This window comes from Odocoileus virginianus, chromosome 7, assembly GCF_023699985.2.
Source record: "Odocoileus virginianus isolate 20LAN1187 ecotype Illinois chromosome 7, Ovbor_1.2, whole genome shotgun sequence".
NCBI lineage: Eukaryota > Metazoa > Chordata > Mammalia > Artiodactyla > Cervidae > Odocoileus > Odocoileus virginianus.
In genome coordinates, this window is record NC_069680.1 from 1,071,697 (window position 1) to 1,099,189 (window position 27,493).

Sequence of the window (27,493 nt, forward strand, 5' to 3'; positions counted from 1 at the left end):
ACTTTCGGGGTTTTGAGGACAGGATGATCTAAATGGGGCTGACAATGATTACCTGCACTGCCTGGATTACAAGGGATTCAAGGGTTAACCCAGACTCTGGTTAGCAGAGTCCAAGTGAGCGGTGACACTGGCTGCCCTGGGATGAGAGCAGTGGAAATGGAGAGCAGTGAAGGGGTTTGTGGCTTATTGAGGCTTATTGAGGAAGCAGAGGCAGTGAGACTTGATGATGGAGGAAATGTGAGGTGGGAGGGAAGAAAGGGATGGGAAGATTGGAATAAAGCCAATTCCTGGGGTTGGAGGAATTGTCCCTGTGTCCCATCAGGGGTGGAGATCATCTGTTTAGGCAGATGATCCTGGAAAATGGGGTGTGAGGATCCAGGCACTGTATGCCCTGCTTAACAAGAGCAGCATGGCCTTTGCCTCATGGGGCTTTAGGTCCCCAAGACTCAGAGAGGCTTAAACTGAATCCACCGGTGCCCAGAAGTCAGGGAGACAACACAGCTCAGAGACGCCTGTTTGGAATGCCTCGACCACACCTCTGGACCCTGTGTGGTCTTAGGCAAGTGAAGTAACTGCTTCCAACCTCCGTCTCAATCTATAAAGTAGAGACGACATGTTTACCATACATGTTATTAAACCATTTAAATCAGCACAACTGGTACAAACTGTGCTTCTATCTTTGCTTGGTGGGCATGAAATTACACCTGGACCAGAGATCTGGACCAAGGAACTGGCGCTGATGGCCCTGCCCCCTCTGGCTAAGCTGTCTGCAGACGGATAAGGCCAGCAAGGGCCTTTTTAACTCTGTCTTTGTTTTGCATCCACTGATCACCAACTCGTCCTCCAATGGACACGTTACTCCTTTGGAAGAATTGCTAAGAAAGTCAGTCAACAGGTGCTCTGGCCTAAGAGTCTGGGTCAGTCATGGTTTTCCAGTCATAAGCATCAAAAGAGAAGTCTAATTTTTTTTCAGATGCCTAATCTTTAATTTAAGAAGAAATGAAATTGGTTGGGGGGTGTAGGGATGCCAACAGAAAGAAGAGAGGTTGGGGACCCCGGCTCTGGGTCGCTCCTGAGGCTTCAGCACAGAGGCTTCAGCAGCAAGAACTCCGAGATGGTGCTCTCAGGACATCCTTCCAGGGAAAACAAGCCCTGAAGAAGCTCAGCCCTCTTACCCCTTGATCAGGACTCTAGTTTCAGAAGGAGAATCTGATGTGTCTTGAGACAGGCTGGAGTCTGCAACCTGGGACCCCTTGTTACAGTGCTTGCTTGCACCTGGACAAATGTCTCCTTGAGCAACCAAACACAAAGAAACTATAGGAACTAAAAATAACCGTGTGCATGGGCAGCTGGGGCAAATCATGAACAACAAAATCCCCAAAGACCAAAAACCCAGTTGCCACTTGCAAGACAGCCCCCTTGTAAGAACTGTGACCTTCAGTTTTAGAGGCCACATGTGGTCCTCAGGCTCAAAACCAGATGAAGAGAATTGCTGAGGGACAAAGGGAAGATGGCTACCACGCCTACGCTGTTACAGCAGCAACCATGTCCGCAATGTTCATGTTGTTAGATTTCCAGCCTGTCTGGATCCAAGAAGGGGGACGACTTTGAAGCCCTCTTCAGCTTTGCCCGTGACTTTCTGGGTCCAATAGGAGCCCTGTTCTGGAGCCAGGCTCTGGGTATTCACCAGATCATAGAAGGCCAGAGAGAAGGCCCCCCCTTTTGTACATGCTTCCCAAGTTCCTGTGATATTGGAGAAAAAGATCACCAAGAGGACTTGTCATACAAACCCAGGACACATCGATAAATCCACATTCTTTAATGAAACAATTCTTTCTAGACATATGTTAGCTCCTTTCCACTTTCTTTTTGAAACTGACATTTCATGAAACGTACCATTACACAAGATAAAAAATACAGTATACTTATAGATAATGCTCTAAATGGTTTTTCTTTCCTTTTTTTTTTTTTTTTAAAGAAATCTTCTAGGCATTTGGGATTATTTTTCAGAAGTTCAGTCTACAAAGGAAACTTGAATACCATCTGCTGAAGCCTAGGGAACACTTGTTCACACATTGAACAATGACAATACCACAAATTATCTGATATTTATCAAATGGACCAGATTGATGACAAACCCCAGGGTGATTTGTTAGTTAACAAGATTTTACAAATGATGTAACCAGGTTGAGCATTTCATGAGTAACATAAAACAACTTTAGAGGAAAACCGTCTTATGGTGAATCAATGCACAGCCTCCTTCTCTGGTGGGAGAAATTCCACAGGCTGAAGTTAATTCCAGATCCTCACCCTGCCCTGGGATCCAGGTTCTAGCATTTGCTAGACCAGATGACACTAGAATTGGAACAGGCTGAAGACCTGGACCCCAAATGTTTCACCAGGCCATCAAGAGAATTCTCTGAGCTGAAGTCAGCCTGTTTGGAGCTTTGCGACAGCCCCAAGGACAAAGCAGGCAGGGGTAACGTCCCGTGGGATGTGTACAGAAAGGTCACTGAGCATTTGGAAGAGCCAAGGCAGGGGCCTGGGTCTTTCTGCTGAGTGGACTTTCTCTCTTGAAGCCATCTGTTCAGTTCTTTGCAGAACCTTCATTGTGTGTATGTCCCGTGAGTCTGAGCTTCCAGGGGAGCTGTCTGGCCAGCCCCAGCTGAATCAGAGCTTGTCTTTTCTGGGAATACATCACTCACAGAAGGCCTAAAGAAAGTTTTCATAAGCATCTCATTGTTTCCAATTGGCCACAGGTTGATAATGGTTGAAGCTGTGTGTTTTTGAAAATCATACTAGAGAGAGAAAAACAAGTACCATTGTTTCACGAGGGCAGCAAAGACAGAGGCAGAGCTGACTCTGTTTCTGACTCCCTCTCACTTTTGGAGGGAATTCATCAGTCTTATTCAGACTTCTAAAGGCTGAAACTACAGAATTTTCAAATCCTCGGCGAGAGACCCTTAACAGCCACCTTCTGCATCCTGATTTCGGTGTCAACTTTGAAGATCAGATGGGACAAAATAAAAGCCCCCAAACAAAAAATCAGAGAAATGGAATCTACCCTATGAGGTGGGTAAGACCTGAACCACATGACAAGCTGTTCCGTGTGCTGAATCAAAGATCTTCTGGGACAGGGGCTGCGAAAGATCACAATATAAGAATGTAGGTTGAACCTCCCTCCAGGGCCAAGAAAGGCCAAGAGAGGCTTGGTAAAAGTAGACCCATAAAACACAAGGCCGGTCCAGGAGGGCCTATTCAGTCAAGCCTGTGGGTCAGCATTTATCACACTGCACTGATTAAGGCTCTGACAGTGGATCCTTTACATACATACATATATACAGACATATATTAATATTAATAATAATACTTTGATTTTTTTCTGTTTTAAGGAAAAATATTCCCATGCATTTTTTTCTACCTTTCTTTGTATTCTTATTCTTTTATGTCTTTTTATTTTAACTCCCACCAATCTTTTAAACTAGACATAGTCCTTCGGGGCCAAATTCTGATTTTCAAAAATATCACCTTTAAATGTTTTGCAAATATTTTGTTTCAAATGATGCTGATTCATCCCCAAGGAATTCTGGTGCTTGGGAGCAATTTCATCTCTCAGCAAAAACCTTCTTGTGTGCGATCCTGTGTTCAATACCAACCACACAGGACTTACAGCTATGTAAACATTATTTTAAAATTATTCCAACATAAATACTCTTTTTTAAAGCTAACATACCACAGCTTTTAGCTCATAATGCCCATAGATGCCTTAATGAAATGCCATTCAAAACTACCTCACTGTTTAAAGTATACCTGGAGGTTCTAAAATTATGTAAACAACATCCTCTCCACTTCTCCAAAGCGAGTGCCAAATGTGATGAATTCTAATTGAAAGCTGGTGACTGAACGCTAGTTAGTCTGAGTAAGTCACCAATGCACTCTTTAACCCAACCAGTTTCAGGAAGTTAGTCACAGGTAGACTTGTTCCACAAAGTGTTGATTCTTACATAACTTATAATTAACCAGTTTTCAATGATGTTCATGAGGGACCTGAATGGTCCCCCATAAGATGTCTTTGCACGTCTTGCAAATATAGTTTGAATTGGTTGTCAGGAATGAAAGTCAACCACAGCAAGGGCCTCCAAGGCTGGAGAAAGAGATATTGTTGGCCTATGGAATCCCAAGGCCACGTGGAGTCTTCTCCAAGTCAACAAGGGCAGGAGGACAAGTCAGGATGTCTTCTTTTCGGAAGACTAGGGACTCTCACCAGCAAATGTTCTGCTGAAGTCACAACAGATGCCTTGGACTCTTAATGCAATTAGGGATGAAGAAAACCCAACATGGGCGAGGAGAGCTGAAGACACAGAGGACAAGTTGGGGGTCTCCTTGCTATGTAACAGTGATTCTCAAACACCAGCTTCCTCTGTACGATGCTTACCGCGATGCCTGTTTTAGTCCCAGCGCCCATATTCTCAGGCTTCTTGGGTGATGTGTCCCTGGCAGAGAGTTAATGTCTCCAGCCAAAGCTGTGAGGATCACGTGAAGGCCAGTCTTTTATCCTCGTTGCCCAGCGCTGACGGAAGATGCCCTGAGTCTCTGAGACATGGTCAGCCTGCCTTACACCTATGGAAGCACATCCAGAAACAGAGCCATCCAAGGGTAGGCTTCTGCCTCATAGGAGCAAAGGGCAAAGAGAACAAACAGGCCAAGCTTAAATAGCCAGTGACATCAAATCTTAATCTTTAAAACTGCGTGATTGGTAACACCGAGGCCGAAATCAAAGAAATATCTTCTCCCCTCCTTGTTCTGGCCAAATTCATCAGAAACACACACTTCCAAGGCTAGATTTTGAGTTTTTGTTTGAGAATAATACTGTACACTGCTTTAGGGCAGATTCACAAGGTGCTATTGTTATAAAAACATTCTCAGTTCCTGTTTTCCAAGAACAACATTATTTCTTCATGTGTAGGGCATCCTGGAACTTGGTACTGGTATACCGGGCATGAAAGCCTTTCTTGTTAATGGTGTCATCAGTGTGGAATCGAATCATCAGAGAATCCCCTGCAGAGTAGATTTCTTCCAATGGCTGAGGGAGGGAGAAAGGAAAACCAGGGGGACTTTAAGCCAGTTGGCTATGGTTGGAGTACTAAAATAAGGAGGATGAGACAGAGACACAGGAGAGATGCTGAAGGACATCAAAACAAGCTGCTTTTCAAATAAAACCTTTTCAAATTCTGCTTCCAATAGCACCCCCACCCACTTGCCCCAGCTCTACTTTTCCAAAGACAATTCTAAATGCACAGCTCATATAGAATCTATTATTATTAAGTGCATCGGTTAATTAAGTGCATCTAAGCACTTTCAGGGCTTCCCTGGTGGCTCAGATGGCAAAGAATCTCCTGCAATGCAGGAGACCTGGGTTTGATCCCTCCAAGATCCCCTGGAGAAGGGAATGTCAACCCACTACAGTGTTCTTGCCTGGAGAATCCCATGGACAGAGGAGCCTGGCAGGCAACAGTCCATGGGGTAGCAAAGAGTTGGACATGACTGAGTGACTAACACACACACACGCTGAAGCATTTTCAGATTTCGTCTCATGTAAAGTTACAGTCGCTTTATAAGGCAGTCACTATCTCCATTCTATGCTTGAGAATCCAGTTGAAAATCTAGTTCACAACTCAATAGTCCTCAACCTCAGGTCTTCTGACTATATAGTGTATACCATGAATCACCCAGCACTAGGGTCACTGCTGTGATGTTCTCCCAGGAGATCTAAGACAAAGACCATCGCTGAGGCCTCTGTCTTGTCCAAGGACAAAACTGGGATGGAGTTGCTACATTTGACAGAAAGTTTTTGCCAGGTGGTAGGTGAAGGGGAGCCAGGATCCCAGGCTACCATTTGCCAGATTCTAATGGAACCAAACTGGGCTTCCCATATATTTCACTGCTCAGGACCCTTCAAAGTTCTCCTCCACGTGTGGACCCCACAGTTTGAAAGCCTTTATCTCTCAAAGGCACTGCATCAGCTAAGCCACACTGTGTCATCCTTTCTTTTCTGGAGGGTGAGAGAAGATGAAGGGATATTATTCAAAGATCCACACAAAGGCTAGTTTGGGGCCAGTTTACCACATGCACTAATGACTCCAGAATGATTTATTGTTAAGTTCAGCCAATTACAAAGAGGCTTGAGTGATCAGCTCTGCAGGTGAAGGAAAAGACAGAGCTGGAAGCCCAGTGTGGGCAGTGCTCAGCATGATGCAGATGGAGGAGGACCAGGACACCGAACTGGTCTACGCTCTCACTGAACGTCAACTCAGGGCCTATGGCAGGTGCAGGGGAAATGGTGATGAAAACAGGCATGCCCTGTCCTGAGGAGGTGGCCCAGAAAAAAGATGATAATGAAAACAATCATAATGACCTTGAACATAACTAATGTTTATAGTTAAAAGAGTGATTTATAATTTGTATAAGCATTTGGTTTCTACTGGGGGAGAGACTTGGGACTTACACAAGAGGATAGTTAAATATTTTTTTTAAAAAAAGGCCTGAAGGCTAAATAAAAATGGGGGTGTGGGGAGACAAACCCTCTGCAAAAGTAAGACAAACTCTCTGCAAAAGTGAAGTGAAGTGAAAGTTGCATGGGACTCTTTGTGACCTAATGGATTACAGTCCATGAAATTCTCCAGGCCAGAATACAGGAGTGGCTAGCTGAGCCACCGGAACACTGGAATGGGTAGCCTATCCCTTCTCCAGGGGATCTTTCCCACCCAGGAATCAAACCCCGGTCTCCTGCATTACAGGCGGATTCTTTACCAGCTGAGCTACCAGGGAAGCCCAGTCTGCAAAACCAGGCAGCACTAAAAGGAAGATGCTCTTCCCTAGCTGGCCTCTGCAGGAGGCCTTGCTGACCTGGTCCCCGGTACCTCCCAACCCCCCTCCACTATCCTCCGGGTTTCCCTCCTGGCTCCAGCAGGACGCGCCTCCTGGCTGGGGCCCTAAGCAGCCGCAGGGGCCGCCAGGGTGTGACCCACGTGTGTCTGACCGCTCAGTTCATGCTTGGGTCCCCGCGGTGACCGCCCACCACCACCCCCAGCACCCCCAGGACTCACCCCGGAGCCGCAGAAGCGGCCGAGCCTGGGCGCTGTGCTGTCGTAGCCGTCGAACGCCTCCATGTAGTCGTAGCCGCAGTCTGCTTCCTCCTCGACCTCAAACGTGCGGAAGATCAACTCCACGCCGTAGCCGTCCTCCGCCACGATCACCCAGTCGCAGCGGGCCTGGCTTGGGTAGTTGTTGTCCCCAAACTGGGCATGGGAATAGAGCTCTTTGGTCTGCACTTCGGCCTTCAGCCTGCCCCCACACTCTGGAGCAGAGAGAGAAGCGCGATGCCCCCTCGGCACAGAGAGGCCACGCTCCGCGCCGCGCACCCCACCCCCAGCGACCCCGTCTCTCTTCACACCCTCTCTACAGGCCGGTTTTCTCTACAAAGCCTAGTGTTTGCTCTGTGCCAAAGGCCAGGCAAGTTTCATCGCCCCATTTTGTTAGTCACTCAGTCGTGTCCGACTTTGCAGCCCACGGACTGTAGCCTGTCAGGTTCCTCTGTCCATGGAATTTTCCAAGCAAGAATACTGGAGTGGGTTGCCCTTTCCTCCTCCAAAACAAACAAACAAAGAAACAAAAACAAACAAACAAACAAACAAAACACAAAAATCCATTTTACAGAGGAGTAAAAGAGATCCAGGAGTTTCCAGGGTTCGCTGGGGGATCCAAATTAGCCCTTACACAAAAACCCAGGACCTATGTGCCCAGATCGGACTATAGGGAGCCTCGGGGAACACCAGAGATTCCATGATAAAAGCCTTTCCTTCTCTCCAGTTATGGATATATGGGGCCAAGGGATGGTTTGCCCTACTGGTCGCCGGGATGTGGTTGGATCTTTACCCCTTTGTTGCCTGGAAGCATCTGAAAAGGGCTCACTCCTGCCGACAGACTTACCGTAATCTGTTATTTTTGCCAGCAGAGGGCGCCAAAAGCGCATCAAAGCTGCTGGTGAGGGCTCACACCTGAAACCTCAGAATAGACCGGGCTTGCACCTGTATCTCTGGAGAGGGCAATGGCACCCCACTCCAGTACTCTTGCCTGGAAAATCCCATGGACGGAGGAGCCTGGTAGGCTGCAGTCCATGGGGTCGCGAAGAGTCGGACACGACTGAGCGACCTCACTTTCACTTTTCACTTTCATGCATTGGAGAAGGAAATGGCAACCCACTCCAGTGTTCTTGCCTGGAGAATCCCAGGGATGGCGGAGCCTGGTGGGCTGCCGTCTATGTAGTCGCACAGATTCGGACACAACAGAAGTGACTTAGCAGCAGCAGCAGCAGCACCTGTATCTGGGCTTCCCTGATAGTTCCACTGGTAAAGTATCTGACCCCAATGTGGGAGACCCCGGTTTGATTCCTGGGTCAATTCCTGGAAGATCCCCATTCCCTGGAGAAGAGGTAATCTACCAACTCCAGTATTCTTGGGCTTCCCTGATGGTCCAGATGGTGGAGGAGGGCATGGCAACCTTCTCCAGTATTCCTGCCTGGAGAATCACCACGTACAGAGAAACCTGGTGAGCTACACAGCTCATAGGGTCCCAAAGAGTTGGACGTGCCTAAGCAGCAGCATCAGCACCTGCATTTGAGAGCCTGACCACAGGCTAGCTTTCAAAAACCCTCTGCGGGTGTTACAGGTGAGCTATGCCTCAAACTTTGGACTTTATTCTGTAGCTTTAGCTTCTATTTTTAACTAGGATGGTAACCCTGGTTGACCTGAGCCCATCCTACATAACACATGATAAAAATACATACATGGGAGTGATGGGCCATTAGAGAGCAACGGAATTTTGAAGGTAAATTTCCCCACTGCAGTTCTCAGCGTGCTCCATGCCTCCTCCCCATGGTGTGGCGTCCACACTGTATGGTAACGTTCACCTTGCCCGGAGGTCCCCTGCCCGCCTTCCCCCCCCCCCCCCCTGTCCCCCGCCCAGCTGGAGCTCCACATCCAGCCTGGCCCCAGTCCTGTCTGACTGCCAGCTCTCAGTCCTGAATGTACTTGGCTTAGATTTTCTTCCAGGTCTGAGCTATCTTTGGAAAATTTCAAATTCTTGCGATGTGGCTGGCAATGAAGTGAGGGCTGAGCAGGGTAGGATGCCTCCCACCCATCCTGCCAGATCTCCTCTCCTCTCCCCACCTGCCCTGGCCCCTGGAGGCAGACCTCTGGGTCTACATGGATCCCTTGGCCCCATGATCCGGCCACAGGCAGCACTAGCAGATCAGGGAAGAGAGAGGTCAGGGCACTAGTCCCAGGCCCCTCCTTGCCTTGTCACCACAGGCTGTATCCTTTGACTACAAGTCGCAGCTCCTGTTTGGGGGCCCTCCGCTTGCCTGCTTTTGTCTCTAGGCTTCAGAAACTGATCCCCCGCCTCTGTCATTGAGGCCGATGGGAGTGACAGCCTTACATCTTAGCCATGGTTGCTGCACTGTCCCTGTGGTGTCCCCACATCCTGTCCAGCCCTCTGTAAACAGTCCTTTAGTAGCTTCTCAAATAATGACTCCACCTGAGCGTGCCCTGTTTCCTGCAGGACCCAGAGCACCCTGATCACCCACACTCAGTCTGCAGGGACAAGAGGGTGAAGTCACTAGTCAGTGGCTTTTAAATGTCACCAGGCAAGTGGTGATGCAGCCGTGAACAGTGGGGAGTTCACGGCCAGGGTCAGCCAGGCTTCGAAGATGCTGGCTGTCGCTTTGTCTCATCTGATTCATATTTTCTGGCTCTGGGAAAAAACTGGGAGAAGGGGCTGTTAAAGGGATCAGAAAACCTCACAGAGGTCATGATCATGATCGCAGACTCTGAGTGAGCCTCACTGCCGCTGCTTTGTCAGAGGGCGAGGATCAGAAAGTCAAGGTTGCTTCATGGATTCTAGTCCCAGGCTGTATGAGGGCAGGAGAAGGGGGCGACAGAGGATGAGATGGTTGGATGGAATCACCAACTCCATGGACGTGAGTTTGAGCAAGCTCCCGGAGATGGTGAAGGACAGGGAAGCCTGTCGTGCTGCAAAGAGGAGTCGCAAAGAGTCGGACATGACTTAGCGACTGAACAAGTCCCAGGCTGTATCCTTTAAGTGGCTAAAGAGCAGAGCCGATGTTCTTACTGATTTTCTTCTATTTAACATGGTAAATAATGTAAGTTATAAGCATAAACATTTTCCTCCAAAGGGCTAATTAAGGCTGTTTATTTCGAGTGAGGAAAATAACGGGAAACAGAAACACTTTTGGTTTTTTGGAACTGCTTCTTGGAAGGTACAGAGGACTTCTTTCCACCATTCAGCACCCAGACACAAACCAGCAAAATTACAAATAAAAGTTTAAAAGGAGGGCAGGAGGAAGAAAGGAAGAGAGGTAAGAAGTTTGGCACTGAAAAAGGGTTGCTCACTTAATAGGTTGTTAAAGACATTAAAACAGCCCTCCCTGCATGGCTGTTCATGTTTCATTTTAAAAGGGACACGTCATCACACACCTCCCGTCCCCACAATAATCAGAATTAAAGGTGGTCCTTTTCCTGCCTTCATCACTCATCTATCTTGGGTCCACGTGGGGATTAGCTGAAAGGCCAGGGCCCCAGCCCACGCACCTGTGCTGTGCACGGCCTGGAATCCTCTCCTCTGCACTGAGGCATCCGAATAAAACCGGAGAAACAGGCTGCTGCCTGAGGCCACCACGGGGTCCGGCTTCTTGCTGCCGCAGAAACGGCCGAGGACGGGGGCCTGGCTGTCAGGCCCGTCGTACAGTTCCAGGTGGTCGTAGGCACATTCCTGGTGCTGCTCGATCTCGAATTCATTAAACGTCTGGGGATGAAAAAGCAGCGAGTGAGGCCAGGTCCTTTCAGCCGGGGTGGGTGCAGGCCCCCTCTCCGGGACACAAGGACACACATCTGCCCAGCCAGCTGTGCGGGGGGCGGGGAGCCCACGGTGATGATGGCCACACTTGTGGTGAGGGTCACCACTTGGCCTCTTTTGGTCTCCAGAGCAACCCTGTGAGCCACTTCCACCATGACCCCTTGGCGGATAAGACAGCTGGGGTCAGAGAGTGTCAACGCGTGTTGATGTCTGTGCTCCTTGGTCGTGTCTCACAGAGTCTCCTCGCTTAACCATGAGACCATGGAGCTTCCTCTGGGCCAGGTGCTGTTCTCAGGGTTTGGTAAGTAGCAGTCCTCACGATCGTGTGAGGTGTCTACCGTGAAAACCGCCACTTTACAGATGAGGAAACCGAGGCACAGAGCTGTCGCATAACTTGCCCAAGGGTCACCCACTGGCAGAGCTGGGCTCGGGCCAGGAGGCCAGGAGCCCCTGCCCACAGCCTCTGCCCTGCACTGTGCAGTCGCCTGGGCACAGATGATGTTAACGGTGCTTTTATGAAGTGCACGCTGCTCCACGTGTTCACGATCAGAGAGGCTGGCCTGAGGTGAGTTTTCTTTCCATGCAGAGCCCTGCATTTTGTTACTTAATTCTGATGATGCTGTCAGGGAAGGGCTATGAGTATCCCCAGTGTGCAGAAGGGGAAACTGAGTCTTAGGGAAGTTAAGGAACCTGCCCACGCTCACCCAGCTAGAGGATGGAGCTGAACTTGACTCCCAGGCAGTCTGACTCCAGACCACACTCCTAACCATCACCAACCTGTACGGCCTCTCTTCTTGTCCCCTCAAGCCTATCCCCCAAAGCAGGCCAGGGCAACCTCATAATTTCAGGCTGTGTGCCAGGCTCTGCAGCTCCAAATGCAGGACTTCTCAGGCTCTGGGCAGATGACTGCCCGTGGCTACCAGGGGCATTTAAAGAGAGGGGACACTTTAAATGAAGACTTGGACCAAATGACAGAGAAGGAGAGAGAACATTACCAGGAGGGGCTGGGAAGGAGCCTCAGTTCACAGCAAGGGAGCTGGGGCAACAGGTCAGGGACGGAGGTAGAGGCAGAAATAGAGGGGCCACTGGCTTTTGTAAGGGTGTTAAACACACTTGAAATGGGAACGATTCTTCACACTTACAGACAGGGAGGCGGGGCCAGAGAGCGGGGGTAGGGCTATGGGCAGGAGTAGGAAAGAGAAGACCGTGGAAACAGGGTGGGCAGGGCAATGGGAGGCGGATGGCGGGCCAGGGGCTCCCCATCACGGGATGCCGCGTGGCTGTCCCCATGCAGTCAGACACTAGCTTCTTGGTAAGCATTCAGCTCACACTCTGTGGCAGCAAAACACTAGAGCGTGATCAATACCCACTACCCACTTCCCAAGGAAATATTTAAGAACTAGCACGTATGTATGAGCCTCAGATAAACTGGAGGTCTGGGCTCACTCTGGCCACTGTGATCGGTTGTTTTAGTTATTCAGCACTGCAAAGAACAGGAAAAGACTTTGGGGGCAATTACTGAAATCTTGTGACCCTTCCACCGAAGCACCGGTTACAAGAGTGCACATTGCCCGTTCCCAACCCCGGGGGGAGCCATTCCCCCGCTGCTTCAGAGATTTCTGTTGCCATGATGAACATCCTCCAGCAGATGGCAGCCTTTCTCCAATGCACTCGCTTTAATTCACCCTCGCCCAGATTCAAGGCTCTAACTGACCCAGGAGAGCAACCCAAAGTGCTTACTATAGGGACAGCCATGCATAGGAGGTGCCCACATGAGCACCCTTGGTCAGGGACCCTGACTTTACCCCCGATGCCCCAGGCCTGGCACAGAGAGATACCAGCACCTCCTGCCCAACTTGGGCGCACGTTCACCCACCTGTCCTCCTCACTGCTCTCGCCAATAAACACCCATGTAAATCTCCAGGTAAGCGTCTGTTTATCATCACCTTCTCCTATGTTATCTCCCCTTCTCCCTGGAGATATGGTCCATAATTCAAGGGGACACTCATATATTAATCCAAGGGGTCCATAATTCAAGGGGACGTCTATGTTTATTCTGAAGAGTTTAGCAATCTCCAGAGTTAGAATAACCCATTTAAAAACTATTTGTCTGCTGGAATACAGTTTCTCCAGAAAGCAAGAGGGTTTGTCTTACACTCCAGGATTTGGAAGTTCCTGGTGGTTGAGAAGCAAGACTTGTAGGAAAAACTCATTTCTCTTTTGCAATAACCGAGCATGGTATGCAGACTACCACAATCATATGCACGGATAGGACTTTAAAAAAAGGCTGTGTGTGAGTGTGTTAATCGCTCAGCTGTGTCTGATTCTTGTCGACCCCATGGACTGTAGCCCACCAGGCTGCTCTATTCATGGAATTTTCGAGGTGAGAATACTGGAGTGGGTTGCCATTCCCTCCTCCAGGGGATCTTCCCAACCCAGGGATCGAACCCAGGTCTCCTGCACTGCAGGCAGATTCTTTACCAGCTGAGCCACCAGAGAAGCTCAAAGAAAGGCTTGGAAGATATATATGTTTAATGCAAGAGAGAATTAGCATACATGACTTAATCTCCTATTGTTAATTAGCTAACAACAGCGAGGTGCTAAGTGCTTAGTTGCTCAGTCATGTCCAACTCTTTGTTAATGAGGAAAATGTTAAGTTGTAGAGGAATATGAATAATAGAGTACTTTTGAGAAATGTGAGCAAGAAAAGGATATATGTTTTTTCCTGTGCATACACGGAAATTTCTGGAAGAATTCACAAAAAAATGTTCAGAAAAGTAATTTCTAGAGTGAGCATGGGGTCTGGAAATTTGGTTTTCACTTTCCAACCCTCTGACTGACTATATATTTTTTAATATCTTGAGAATGTATCATTTGGTAAAATATTATTACTGCAAACAACGGAATCACGAACAACACTTGAAGTCTGTGTAAAGGGTGCCAGTTCAGAGTGACACCACTGTGAACAGGTGCCGTTTACACAGTGTTGCTCACGCACCACCCTGTGTGGATGGCTTCAGGTACATCCTCTTTTCTAATCTGCACAACAGCCAGGAGGTAGGTTTTACTAGCAGCCCCCTTTTCCGGAATACAAAACTGAGTCCTGGAAACGCTGATTAACATCACCAGGTTTCAGAGCAGAGACCCATGTCAGCCTGATACTGAAATCTGTGTCGTTCATAGACTTTGAAAATAACTCACGAGTTTCACCCTGTGGCCCGCGGTTGAAGAGATGTTCCAGGTGCACTCCCTCCGGCTCGGGTATTTGTCAGGCCAGTTGGGGCTCATCAGGGACCCCTCTGCGCTGCTGATCTTGTGTACACAGCCGGCTGGGGACAGGCAGAGAGAGACAGCATGAGAGAGAGAGAGAGGTAGCTCACTTTGGGCAGCAGAAGAAGTGTTCTGGAAGAGTCTCCTCCCTGAGATCTTGTCACATGGTCATTGAACGTGGGGGCAGAGGCTAGCCCGAATCAAGGGTTCCTCGGCTCAGAGATCTGATGTATTTTTCTTTGCTACCTTCCTGGAGCCAGGTCATCTTTCTAACTATTGCTATTTGCATTGCAGTTGTCATTGGAAATATGGTAGAGTTGGTTAAGACCACAGGCCCTGGGGTCAGATGGGCCTCAGCTCAAGTCCTGGTTCCACTGCATACAAGCTGGGGGACTTTGGGAGCTTCTGTAAGCCTTGGTGTCCTTGTTTGTAAAAGGAGTGGGGTGTGTGCATGGATTAAATGCACACCCTTTGGAGGGGTGTGTGTGCATGGATTAAATGAGATAATGCCTGTGAAAGGCACGGCGAGTGCTAACAAAGGTCTCCATCACCGTGCCTCCTGTCTTTTAGTTTCCAAAGTAGTTTCAATTGGAGGCTACAGATATTGCCCTGGTTACCGTGCTATTTGCAAAGAGTGGTGCCACGACTTGCTCAGTAAGTAGTGTTTTGGCCACCAGCTAGAATTTGTCTCCCTCTGTGTTGAGCGCTGTGGTAAGCACTTTGATTGCAACCTCTCATTTAATCCTTTCCACCTTCTAATTGAGAAAATAAGCTGAGAGAAGGCAAGCGACCTGTTGGTCAGGGGTGGAGCCAGGACTGCCCTTGCCAATGCTGATTAGGAGGGAGAGGACCCCGAGGGGGTGCCACTGCCGTCTCCCAGGCTGCAGGTTGTGGTGTGTGTGTGTGTGGGGAGGGGGCAGAGGACCCCGAGGGGGTACCACTGCCGTCTCCCAGGATGCAGGTTGTGGTGTGTGTGTGTGTGTGGGGAGGGGGCAGAGGACCCCGAGGGGGTACCACTGCCGTCTCCCAGGATGCAGGTTGTGGTGTGTGTTTGTGGGGAGGGGGCAGAGGACCCCGAGCGGGTACCACTGCCGTCTCCCAGGATGCAGGTTGTGGTGTGTGTGTGTGAGGGGGGAGGGGGCAGAGGACCCCGAGGAGGTACCACTGCCGTCTCCCAGGATGCAGGTTGTGGTGTGTGTGTGGGGGGGGAGGGGGCAGAGGACCCCGAGGGGGTACCACTGCCGTCTCTCAGGATGCAGGTTGTGGTGTGTGTGTGTGTGGGGAGGGGGCAGAGGACCCCGAGGGGGTACCACTGCTGTCCCCCAGGATGCAGGTTGTGGTGTGTGTGTGGGGAGGGGGCAGAGGACCCCGAGGAGGTGCCACTGCCGTCTCCCAGGATGCAGGTTGTGGTGTGTGTGTGTGGGGAGGGGGCAGAGGACCCCGAGGGGGTACCACTGCCGTCTCCCAGGATGCAGGTTGCGGTGTGTGTGAGTGGGGAGGGGGCAGTTGAGGGCAGGTCAGGGTGGGGGCAGCTGTGTGGAGGTTCCACCTCCTTGCTGCCTCTGCTCTGCAGCATGAGAACAGGTGCCAACAGGGCAACAATTCAGACTCGGGGTGTCTGCTCCTGGACGCCCCACCCCCCGACGGGGACCCATCCCGTTCACCTGATGGAACCTTAGCTGACTTTATAATCCTCCTGGCCTCCCCTGCACCGCAGGGGCTAGATGAAAGTTTTTTTTTTTTTTTTATTTTTTTTAAGTTCCAGAATGACAGCTCCTTCTTCCGACCCAACTTTCAACCCAACCTGTGACTGCCTGTGTCCAGGTCAGAACGCTGGCCTTGACGGTGGACTTCGGAAGATGTCTGAGCTCCTTCTTCAATTCTTAATTAGTTCATTTTCCAAGGAGGCCCTGGCCAGCCCAAATCCCCTAAGTCTGAAGTGCTTGTCCCAGGTGGGGCATGAAGTCCTCACCTCTTCCCTTCCCTGCTGGGCATGCAGGGCTTTGTGGTGGGGCCAAGGCCAGCAGGCTTGTGTATTTATCAAGATGCTCAAACCCCCTTTGCAGGGTGGAGTAGGCACACACAGAAGGCCTTTCTCAGGGTGGCTGGACATCAAAAGCCATCTGGCTCTGAAGGACTCCCAGGAGCAAACGGAGCAGGGAACAGAGTCTTCCCCAAATTCTATTTTACTAGACTCATGCATGGTAAATAAGATTACGACATAGATAGCTGATATCTACTGACATTTCAAGTGCTTACTATGTGTCAGTCTATATGAAATACTTGCTAAGCATTCTCTTATTTAACCCTCACAAAAACCAGGTATGTTTAGTCCTTTTTATACAGAAGAGGAAACTGAGGCTCAGAGAGGTTAAGTCACTTGCCCACGGTCACACAGCTAGTAAGTAGCGGAGCCAGGATTTAAACCTTGGGGGTCTGATTCTGGAACCTGGGGTTTAACTTCTTTGCAATAATAAGTGTAGAAGAGCACTTGAGGGCCCCTACAAGCCCCCTGAGGGAGTGACTACCCTGGGGGAAATCACTCATGAGCAGGAGGCTGGGAGAAGGGAAGGCAGGCAGAAGCTGAGCCTCATTTCCGGGCTTGGCCAACGGGGGAAGAAGCGCCCCTGGCTGTTGAGCATGGGTACACTCGGGCAGCCAAGGTGACCCCCCACGCCCTGACGCCGGCCACGATCCAGCCTCACCCTCTTTGCAGTCCTGCCCGTTCTCATGGAGCCGGTAGCCGTTCCTGCACCTGCACAGGTAGCTCCCAAACGTGTTGACACACTCGTGCTGGCAGCCGCCGTTGTCCTTGGCGCACTCGTCCTTGTCTGTGGAGATCAGCGGACTGTCCTAAGGGGAACCACCGACATGGGGGCGCTCCTCACAGCCCAGGGCCCCGCTCCAAAGGAGCCTCTGCCAGGGAGCCTCCCTGATCATCCCCAACGCTGATTATTCTTCTCCGAGGGGGAGGGTGGGGCGGCATTCCTTGGGCATGACCTGGCCCTGTATATTCCCCCTGCTCCTAAAGTACCTGATGTGTGCGTGTGTCTCCACCCCTGCTCCCCACCCAAACCAAGGAGCTCCCTAAAGGATAGGCTAATATTAGTAATAATATTAACAAGAAAGAAACAGCTACCATGAATTATTTACTATGTGATGGACACTGATCACTCTATACTATACTCTGGGCTTCTGAGGTGGTAAAGAATCTGCATCCAATGCAGGAGACACGAGATGTGGGTTCAATCCCTGGGTAGGGAAGATCCCCTGGAGAAGGGTATGGCAACCCACTCCAGTATTCTTGCCTGGAGAATTCCTTGGACAGAGGAGCCTGGCAGACTACAGTCCATAGGATTGCAAAGAGCTGGACACAACTAAAGCAACTTAGCATATACTCTCTATATTACCTAACTTAATTGTCACACATCCTTAGGAGGGAGGTGCCTGTGTCCCCATTTTACAGGTAGGGAAACTGAGGCCGAGACCAGTAACGTGCCCAAGGTTACTCAGTGAGCAAGCAGCCGGTGCGACCTGGAGGCCTGGGCTCTTATTCCACGACTCCACCCCTCCTCCTGCCTGCGGAGCTGATAAGCATGTGAGCCGGGAGCCAGACAGCCCAGTGCCAGCCCTGCTCCTCTGCTTCCAGCTATTGTGACCTTGGGGAGTCCTTGACCTCTGTGCCTCAGTTGCCTCACCTGTAAAATGGAGTCAGTCATACTGTCCTTACCTCACAGGGTTGTTGAGAGGAGAAAATGAATTAGTATCAGAAAAAAACACTTAGAACAGTGTCCAGCCCCATGTCACTGTTCAGTTCAGTTCAGTCGCTCAGTCGTGTCTGACTCTTTGCAACCCCATGAATCGCAGCACACCAGGCCTCCCTGTTCATCACCAACTCCCGGAGTTTACTCAAACTCCTGTCCATCGAGTCGGTGATGCCATCCAGCCATCTCATCCTCTGTCGTCCCCTTCTCCTCCTGCCCCCAATCCCTCCCAGCATCAGGGTCTTTTCCAATGAGTCAACTCTTCGAGTGAGGTGGCCAAAGTACTGGAGTTTCAGCTTCAGCATCAGTCCTTGCAATGAATACCCAGGACTGATCTCCTTCAGGATGGACTGGTTGGCTCTCCTTGCAGTCCAAGGGACTCTACTGTTAGCTTTTATTTATTATCATGGATGGACTCAAGCATTAGCTGCTGTCGTCACTGTGGTTCCTGTGCCTCAAGTGTGCAGCCCTTGCCTAAGGCAGCTTCCTCCCCTACTAACTGAGGGTCAGCCTCCAACCCCAGCCCTTCCCCAAGGATAACCTCGGGGCTCAGGTGTCTCCCTTCGCTCTGCCTACTGCCAGTAATGGGTCACCAAACACTCGGTGTTTTAGCCTTTGATTCCATGAGGACAACTAAGAATCCTTAAAGAACCCTTAACAAATAAAGAACTGATGACCACTCAGCACTTCACTACTGGAACCAGGGGCTACAAAGAGACAACCCAGGCTCTTCTTCAAGCCCTTTGGGGGAGTCCAGCCTTTCCCACACCTCAATTTCAGACTTCTGGCCCCCAGAGCTGTGAGAGACAACACTTCTGTTGTTTTGAGCCACCCAGTGTGTGGTCATTTGTTTCGGCAGTCCTATAATAATATAGCTACCACTATATAAAACCTAGACCGAGGCAGAGACTGAGGGCACGGGCAGCGGACAGAAACGGGTAGGCGGGTGCCCTGAGGCTGGGAGCCTGCAAAACCCTGTCTCCCTCAGTCTGTGGTCTTGCCCCCAAGCCTGCACACCTGAGAAGAAGTGGGCCCTGAAGCCGCGTTTGGAGACGGTGTTGTCGGACTTGAACTCCACGCGCATGTTGTTGCTCTGCGAGGTGATGACCTCGGGCGTCTCAGAGCCGCAGAACTTGCCATGCAGCCTGGCATCAGGGGACAGGCCGCTGCGCACCTCCACGAAGTCATACTTACACACCTGCAAAGGAGCACCATGGGGAGCTGCTGGGGGCTCCCACTTCCCTCCCCCCAGATCCCGGCACCCTGCAGGACCCCTTCCTAAGAGCTGCACCCTCCAGGTGAGCAGATGGGTTTGACTGGATCCGGCAGGAGGTTCCTCTGGAGTCTCACTGGGATCCCTCCAACCCAAGGTGCAGACAGGGGGCACGTCGGACCTGCTGTCCAGCAGTGGGCTCTGTCTGGGCCTTGGCTGGCTGATGCAGTCATCCCATGACCACTGCCCACGGGATGGAATGGGCTGTTTATGCCATCCTGGTCTCCAGATGCATCTCTCCCCCTCCATTCTTCCCAGCTGGACACTAAGCCCCAGATTCCTACCCCAGGGGATGTGCCTGTCCTGACCACCTCCCACTCCCAAGACCCCCCTCCTCCTCTCTTGTCCTGCTTCTCCTTGGATTTATCGGTGATGAGAGGACCAGAGCACTTCATCTCCCGAGGGTGTGCAGTTGAAATCGCCTCAACAAACAGCCCAGATTCCGCCCAGCTACAGCGCCACAACCCTTGGAGGCCACCTCCCTGCCTGCTGATCCCCTCCTGAGTTCCCAGCCCTGGGTCATATCCCAACAGAATCCCCAGTCAATCAGAGCCTGGACACATACATCATTGCCTTCCAGTTCAAACACTTCAAACTGAAGGGAGATCCGGTACTGGGCGGGGGCCACCACTTGCCAGACACAATTTTTGTTCGTAGGGTACTCCTTCGGCCACCCAGGACTGGTGATGGTTCCATTCAGCTTGGTAATGAAACCGCCACAGGCCACTGCATGGGGGGAAAAGAAGCAAGATTCATTTGGTTTTAGTTCCAAGTGACTGCGATTTCCCCCAAGCAGCAATAAGCCCTGCTGTTCTTTAATAACATCAACAAAAACAAAAAATAGACAATCTGAACTGATTAATTCACATCCTTTCTTCTGGTCTATTTCAACTGAGGCTTTGGAGGGATGGAGTTGAGGACAAGCCTTTACTGCTTTTTAAAAAGACGACGAGGCGTTTGTGCCTAAACTCTCAGGGGTATAGTTGGGGACTTCATATGACTTGGGCTAAGAAATGTTTGCACCAAGCTATGTGATGTTTCTGGCTTCCATGAACAGGCAGAGTCATGCAGGTGGCAAGGGAAACACCGCCGGCTGTGTTGGAATGAAATGAATGAAATGCGCTATTTGTCGTGTCACACCGAAGTGCTCACAGTTATTCTTTGTTTTCATTTTCCATCTTTATAATCATGTGAATTTCACATGGTCACAGAAGAAAATGAAATTCCATGATTCCATTTGCTCAGTTGCTGGGGTGGAGTCCGATAAAGTCATCTCGCATTTGTGGCCTCATCGCATTGTTTTTCCCTCCAGGAGGGAGGTGAATCATCCCCCACAATTGTTTCTCACAGCCAACCAGCTGCCCCGTCTCCATCTGTTCCCCTTCTCCTAAGATTTGTCCCCCATCCCTTCTCACTCCAGTTTGGCAGGTCCAATACTAACCTTCACAGGCCTTCTTGTCAGTGGCCAGCTCGTAGCCAGGATCACACATGCACTTGTAGCTGCCCAGAGTGTTCACGCAGCGCTGCTCACACCCACCGTGATCTGGCCAAGAACACTCATCCACCTCTGTTGGGGAGGAAGGTGACCCTGGTTAAGTCATCAAACAACTGTCAGGTCTGTTCCCCATTGTGGTCCACATCCCAGGATCCCCTCTAAGAACAAGAACAACTTCTGGTGCCCGCCTTGCAAGGAGTCCCCCGTCCACAGAAACTGGCAGCAGCTACAGCAGCGAGTGAGTCTTGACAGCACACGAGAGTAACCTGTTAGCAGGAAACAGGACTCCTCTGAGAGATGATCGGGCCTGGATAACTTGGATAACTGTGCTCTTTGAAGAGTTTAATCAGCAGTGTTCGTTTGTGACCTTAATAAATCTCAAAGCTTCCATACCAAAGATGATTGACTTCAATGCCATAAAACTGGGGCTCCCTCCATAAATGTGGAACTTCTCAGGACATTAAGCAAAGGGTAAGGACCAAGAGCAAGGTGGAGCATTGGTAAAGAATCCACCTGCCAATGCAAGAGAAACGAGTTCCCCGGGGTCGGGAAGATCCCCTGGAGAAGGAAACGGCAAACCACTCCAGTATTCTTGCCTAGAGAATTCCATGGACAGAGGAGCCTGGTTGGCTACAGTCCATGGGGTCACAAATAGTTAGACACAACTGACCATGCACGCATGTGTGTGCGAGCATGCGCGTGTACACACACACACACACACACACACACACACAGGGACAAAGAGACACACTCCTAGATGAAGATATATAATTATTCTCTAGGGAGAGAGCCGAAAGCTATGAGTTAAATTTTTATTACTAATTTGAAGACGTGTCCTGGGTGATCATCAAGTTTACAGAAAGCACTGGCTCTTAGGTGAGCCGATGCTCCCAGGAGAAACTGCAGGAAGAGGCCACAGTGAGACTGAGTTAGCGGGGGAGTTAGATGGGGTTCACCGCTGTGTCTGGGGCAATTAAAGAGCAACAAGCAGGATGTTGTCCAGAGAGAGAACACAGAACTCACTGGAGAACCACCCCAGCCTGTCAGCCCTGCACCACTGAGGAAAGAAAAAACTCAGGCACTGGATGTCTCCAGAAAGAGTGTCAGACGTAAAAGGAAAACAAGCATTATTTTCTGCGATCAATCTGTGGTACATTTATCCCTAAAGAGCATGCAGATTGTGGCCTAACAGAGCTGCAGTCTAGTGAAAGGGCGATGAGACACGGAGAGATCTTCAAACAACAAGAGACCAATCTAGGAAGAAGAAAGGGTTGAGGAGTGAGTAGAAGTGTTGGTTTCCTAATACCAGGGAAGGTAAGAACAGAGCAAGGCCGGAGTTCACAAAATCTCACAAGACCTCACATCATACATAAAATAAAAGGAATGAGGACATTTTCAAGTTGATAAAAACTTGAAAAGATTCCCAGTCCTGCCACCTCAGCAGGGATCCACTTAATAAGATTTCTGGTCGAGAGCTTTTCAGACCCTGCTGGAAAACACCCAGAGATAGAACTCTCACTGTTTTTAAGTATTTCTTGTTCTTTGAAATTTGAATTGTTAAAAACTCTGACTCCTGGCAACTTCTAACACAGTGGTCCTGCAGAAAATGCAAAACTTTCAACCATCAATTCTCCTTTTTTCAATTCAGAAACTCCAACTCAAATAAACTCACTTCCTTCCAATCTCCCTGATCCACGATGCACAAAACACTCATCAACCTGGTGGCTCATCACTGGGTAAAGGACAGTTTGTAAATCATCCATCATTTCCTACAGTGGGAAGCAGATTTAGGTGGTGGCTCTAAGAGTGATGTGTCCTTGGGTTCAACAAAAGCTCAAATAAGTTGGTCCGTAGGGAAGACTAGGTTTAGGGAACACCCTGTGGGCAAGGGGTTGAAGTTGTCCTTGTGAAGTGAAAGTGGCTCAGTTGTGTTTGACTCTTTGTGACCCCAGCAGAGAATTCTCCAGCAGAGAACACTGGAGTGGATAGCCTTTCCCTTCTCCAGGGGATCTTCCCAACCCAGGGATCAAACCCAGGTCTCCCGCATTGCAGGAAGTTTCTTTACCAGCTGAGCCACAAGGGAAGCCCAAGAATACTGGAGTGGATAGCCTATCCCTCCTCCAGGATGGGCTGGAGGGTCCTATCCCTCCTCTAGCAGATCTTCCTGACCCAGGAACCAAACCAGGGTCTCCTGCATTGCAGGCAGATTGTTTGAGCTATCAGGGAAGCCCCATAGTCACAAACAAATATAAGTACTAAGTATGCTAAAATAGTAACAATCCTACAATTATTTACTACTTTATAGTAGGCAAAGGACTTTCCTAGACATTTGCTAAAAAGTATAAAATGAGAAGCATTAATAATGAGAAATAGAAAGAGTCCAGTCTTTAGCATGAGACAAACAGACCCGGGTTGGATTCACCAGATGAATCATCCTTCAATACACTGGGTGATTTGACCTCTCTGAGCCTTCTTCCAGCTTTAAAATGAGGATAATACCTGGTTTCAGGGTTGTGGTGATTGAAAATGATGCCTGCGAAGTACCCAGCATATAGTCTCTAGGTACACAGTAGTTATTGCTCTAGACAAGAGCAGAGTTGCTTTTGAAATTTCAGTGGGTGGAGACACAATGATGGGAGTAGTGAAAAGGATAATGTCGCCAGACATCGCTGAGTCAGGGCAGAGTAGAATAGTGTGGGCCTGGGGAAGGAAGAGAGATAGGAATAGAAAGAAGAAAAAAGCATCAAGGATGGGCCAATGAAGGAAGACTAGATGGGCAAGAAGGCAGCATAGCAGAGTCAAGAAACTGGCTGGAGGGCATAGGAGGAAGGAAAAAAGGAACCATGGAAAGAGCCCGTCAACCTAGAACAAGTTAAAGGGCCCAGATGGGTGGCCGGGGTGGGGGGAGACCAATGCCAGAATATGATACGGCCATGGAAGGACACACATATGTCATAGGCAAGAAAGGAGGACCACTGTTAAGTCTCCTAGCATCCTTAGCCATGTGGAGGGCAAGAGGCTGGTGGGCTGGGTTTGTACTTAAGCAGAGGGAGTATAGTTCCCCTGAAGACTAGAAGGGTGATGGGATGTTTGGCCATTTCCACCCCTGCTCCAACTCAGGTGGGTGGCATGGAAGGGGTGGGCCTGGGTGTACTCTGCGTCACCTCCCACTGTACTGAAGTAGCACCTACTTGAAGTCAACAGGCTCGTGCCTGCTCTGAGCTATAGTGGTCAAGACAGTACCCCAGGAAAATTTGGGGGAGTAGGGAAGGGTGGTGGGGGAAGAGGCTGACGCAGGTACCAGCTCTGCAGAGCAGGATTCTGACTCTTTTTTGCCTTCTCCAAGCGGTACCAGTGACAGAAGGAACCATTCTGAGGTTAGATAATGAGATGACTCAGGCAGGATCCCAAAGCTATTTCAGAGAGAGTTAAAGAAAGGGAAGGCAGGGCACATCCCTAAGATTCTAAGGCACCTTGAAGAAAGTTAGCCGTCCCCCCACCCCAGCCCACATCAAACACTCCGTGGTGGGCCCGCAGCACTGGGACTGGGGAATGTGGGGATCAAGGTGGGAGATCCTCCCACCCTTGATGTGGGGAACGTATCACCAAACTGACCCGGCCAACCCGCAAACGCACTCGCTATCTCCCCAAGTACGCAGGGATGTGAGGTGCTCTGCCTGCTGCCCTGCCAGCAGGCTCTGAGCGGGAAAGCCATCTGGCACCAGGGGAGGGCTGAAGAGGCCAGCTGGCACCCTGGGCAGAGCCATGTGCCAGCTGGGCCCTGGGCAGGGATTCCTGCCAACTGGCACCAAGGCCAGAGCTTCGGTGGCTGGTCCAACTCCTCTGCGTGGCCTCTGTAGTTGCTCTTCTAGTTTCTTTTATTGGAGAGTTCTGACACACGTGAGCATTCCTGGCCCCTGTGTGCTCACAGGACATCCTACTGATGGCCTTGTAGGAAAAAGGCTGGCAAAGGAGCTGGCTGTGTCCAGACCTCTACTAACCTGTGCACGTAACTGCAGAGCTCTTGAAACACAGCTAGTCCAAGTTCAGACCTGCTGTGAGGGTAAGACACGCTGGATGTCCACTTAGTGTGGGGAAAAAAGCCATAAAATCTCTCCCAATATTTGTATATTGGATCGTCCCCAGTGGTCCAGTCCAGTGGTTAAGAGCTGCCTGCCAATGCACTGGACAAGAGTTTGATCCCTGGTCTGGGATGATTCCACATGCCACGGGGCAACGAAGCCTGTGCGCCACAACTACTGAGCCCGTGTACCGAGAGCCTGTGCTCCGAAACAAGAGAAGCCTCTGCACTGAGAAGCTTGTGCACCGCCACTGAGAGGAGCTCTCAGTCGTCGCCACTGGAAAAAAAGCCTGTGTTGAGCAACAGAGACCCCGTGCAGCCGAAAATAAATAAGTAAAAACATTTAAAAAGTTTTAAAACTTTAAAAAATACTATCTATATTGATTACATACTAACATGATAGTATTTTTGATACGTTGGGTTAAAGAAAACATGGTATTAAAACTAATTTTGCCTCTTTCTTTCCTCCTCTTCTTCTATGTGTTTTGTAAGGTAGCTGCTAGAAAGTTTAAAGTTACATCCATGGCTTGCGTTTGTGGCTCGCCTCCTATTTCTGTTGGAAAGCACTGCTCTGCACTGTGTTCTCTGGCTCCATTCATCCTCGTGGGAACCCTGAAAGGTAGGCAGAGCAGGGAGCAAGAAGCCCAATCCACAAGTGAGAATTTGAGCCTTATTCATTCATCCTTTGCCCCATAAGTATTTATTGAACTCACTGTGGGTCTGGCACTAGGAATACGGTGGAGGACAAAGCAGGCAGGATTGAGTCTCAGAAAGGAAAACTGACCTGCCTGAGAGCAGGGAGCGGGGAAGGGGTGTGGGCAGGACTAGACCCCACACTGCCGAGGCTGAAGCCAGGGCCTTTTTCCATATACTCCCACATGTAGAGAAGGCAGAAAGGTGATGAGCATCAGAATCAAATGAAAAATTCAAATCCCTTCACTTTACTTTCCTGTGGCTTTCAGGTCTCTGTAGAGGAAAGACAGTGAGCTGTGAAATCCTACACGTCTGGGGTCTAGTTCTAGCTCAGCCTCCTTAGAGCTTCAGTTTCTTCTGTTTTAAAATTGGGGTAATAACACCAAGCAAGCAGTTTTTCTGAAGACAAAGTGAAGTAACTAATGCAGCTTCTGGCACTCAATAAATGTCTTTTCTTTCTCCTTTAATAGATAGGTCCCAAAGAGGCTTCCACCAGACCTGGCTCCTCATTGAAGACTCAGGGTCAAGGTCAGTGCTGTATAGTTCTCCTTTTCTAAACGTGGTTCTCTGCGTCCCTTCTTGACATAAAAACGAGCTCTAAAAAGATGTCTTAACTGTGCACTAAGTTAGTGTGTACATGGGCCTCAACACCTTGATGGGCATTTAAAAGGATGTCTGCCAACTGAAATGTCTTTGAAGTAGCTCGTCTGGGTACTCACTCACCCCACCCCCACACTGAGTGAGACCCTCCTCCTTCACACAACATCACTGCCCACTGGCTTATGGGTCCCCTTGGTCAGCTTGAGTTCTTGAAGACAATGACCATGTTCTCCTCTGTCCCACAGCCCCTGACATACAGTTTGATGACTGCTGAATAAATGTTAAATGTGGAGTGGGGAGAAGATGGCATTTTCTAACCAGCAAAACAGAGCCAGTTATCACAGCTGGTCAGAGCAGGTCAAGGTTCTCGACTCGGTCCCTTACAAACCGGTTTAGCATCACAGAGAGGACCCTCCCCCCACCCCCATTGCAATGCCTGTCATCTCCACTGCTGCTGCTGCTGCTGCTGCTAAGTCGCTTCAGTCGTGTCCATCTCTTTGCGACCCCATAGATGGCAGCCCACCAGGCTCCGCCGTCCCTGGGATTCTCCAGGCAAGAACAGTGGAGTGGGTTGCCATTTCCTTCCCCAATGCATGAAAGTGAAAAGTGAAAGTGAAGTCGCTCAGTCGTGTCCGACTCTTAGCGACCCCATGGACTACAGCCTACCAGGCTCCTCCATCCATGCGATTTTCCAGGCAAGAGTACTGGAGTGGGGTGCCATTGCCTTCTCCAGTCATCTCCACTAGGGCTGCCACAAAAAAAAGCAGAAGGTTCAGTTAAAGTTGAATTTCAGATGAACAATTATTTCTTAGAACAGTATGCAATATTTGGGACACACACTAAAAAGATCATTCTTATCGGAATTTTGAATTTAACTGGGCACACTATTTTAACTTGTTCAATTTGGAAACCCTTCGATTTTAGCTGGTCCTCTCAAAATTATAATGCTGATCATCAGTAGAACCAGGAATGAGATGTGGGTGGACCAGTGCCAACTGGTTATCGGTTATCTTACTGCAAAGAAGTCCCAACACCTAAGACCTGGGGGTGGAAATCAGGGAAGAAGAAGGACAGGAGAATTAGGACAAAGAGAATTAGAATAAAACCTCATGATTATGGGTGACAGGTTAACTAAAATGAGGTCTCCCAAAGTCATTCATATCACAGTCCTGGAACCTAGAATCTGTCACCTTACCCTTACATGGCAAAAAGGACTTTGCATATGTGATTAGATACAGGTTCTTGAAATGGGAGATTACGTTGGATCAGCTTGGTGGGCCCACAGTAACTACAAGAGTCCTTCCAACTGAAAGTAGCAGGGGGAGAATCAGAGTCAGAAAAGGAAACAACGATGGAGATGGAGGTCGATGATGCAGCCTGAGACG

General features: G+C 49.7%; 1 protein-coding gene across 1 annotated transcript in view; it reads right to left on the minus strand.

Annotated features, from left to right (window-relative positions):
* Nucleotides 1–1,802: 1,802 nt before the first annotated feature.
* TLL2 (tolloid like 2) overlaps nt 1,803–27,493 on the minus strand; it is a 139,854-nt gene continuing 114,163 nt past the window's right edge. Inside the window, exons 14-21 of the mRNA XM_070469954.1 lie at nt 20,681–20,806; nt 19,805–19,965; nt 18,984–19,164; nt 16,908–17,033; nt 14,134–14,261; nt 10,668–10,881; nt 7,107–7,357; nt 1,803–5,083 (exon numbers count right to left, since the gene is read on the minus strand). Of these exons, the coding sequence (XP_070326055.1) occupies nt 4,949–5,083; nt 7,107–7,357; nt 10,668–10,881; nt 14,134–14,261; nt 16,908–17,033; nt 18,984–19,164; nt 19,805–19,965; nt 20,681–20,806 (1,322 nt within the window). The 3' untranslated portion in view covers nt 1,803–4,948. The remainder of the gene's footprint in view (nt 5,084–7,106; nt 7,358–10,667; nt 10,882–14,133; nt 14,262–16,907; nt 17,034–18,983; nt 19,165–19,804; nt 19,966–20,680; nt 20,807–27,493) is intronic.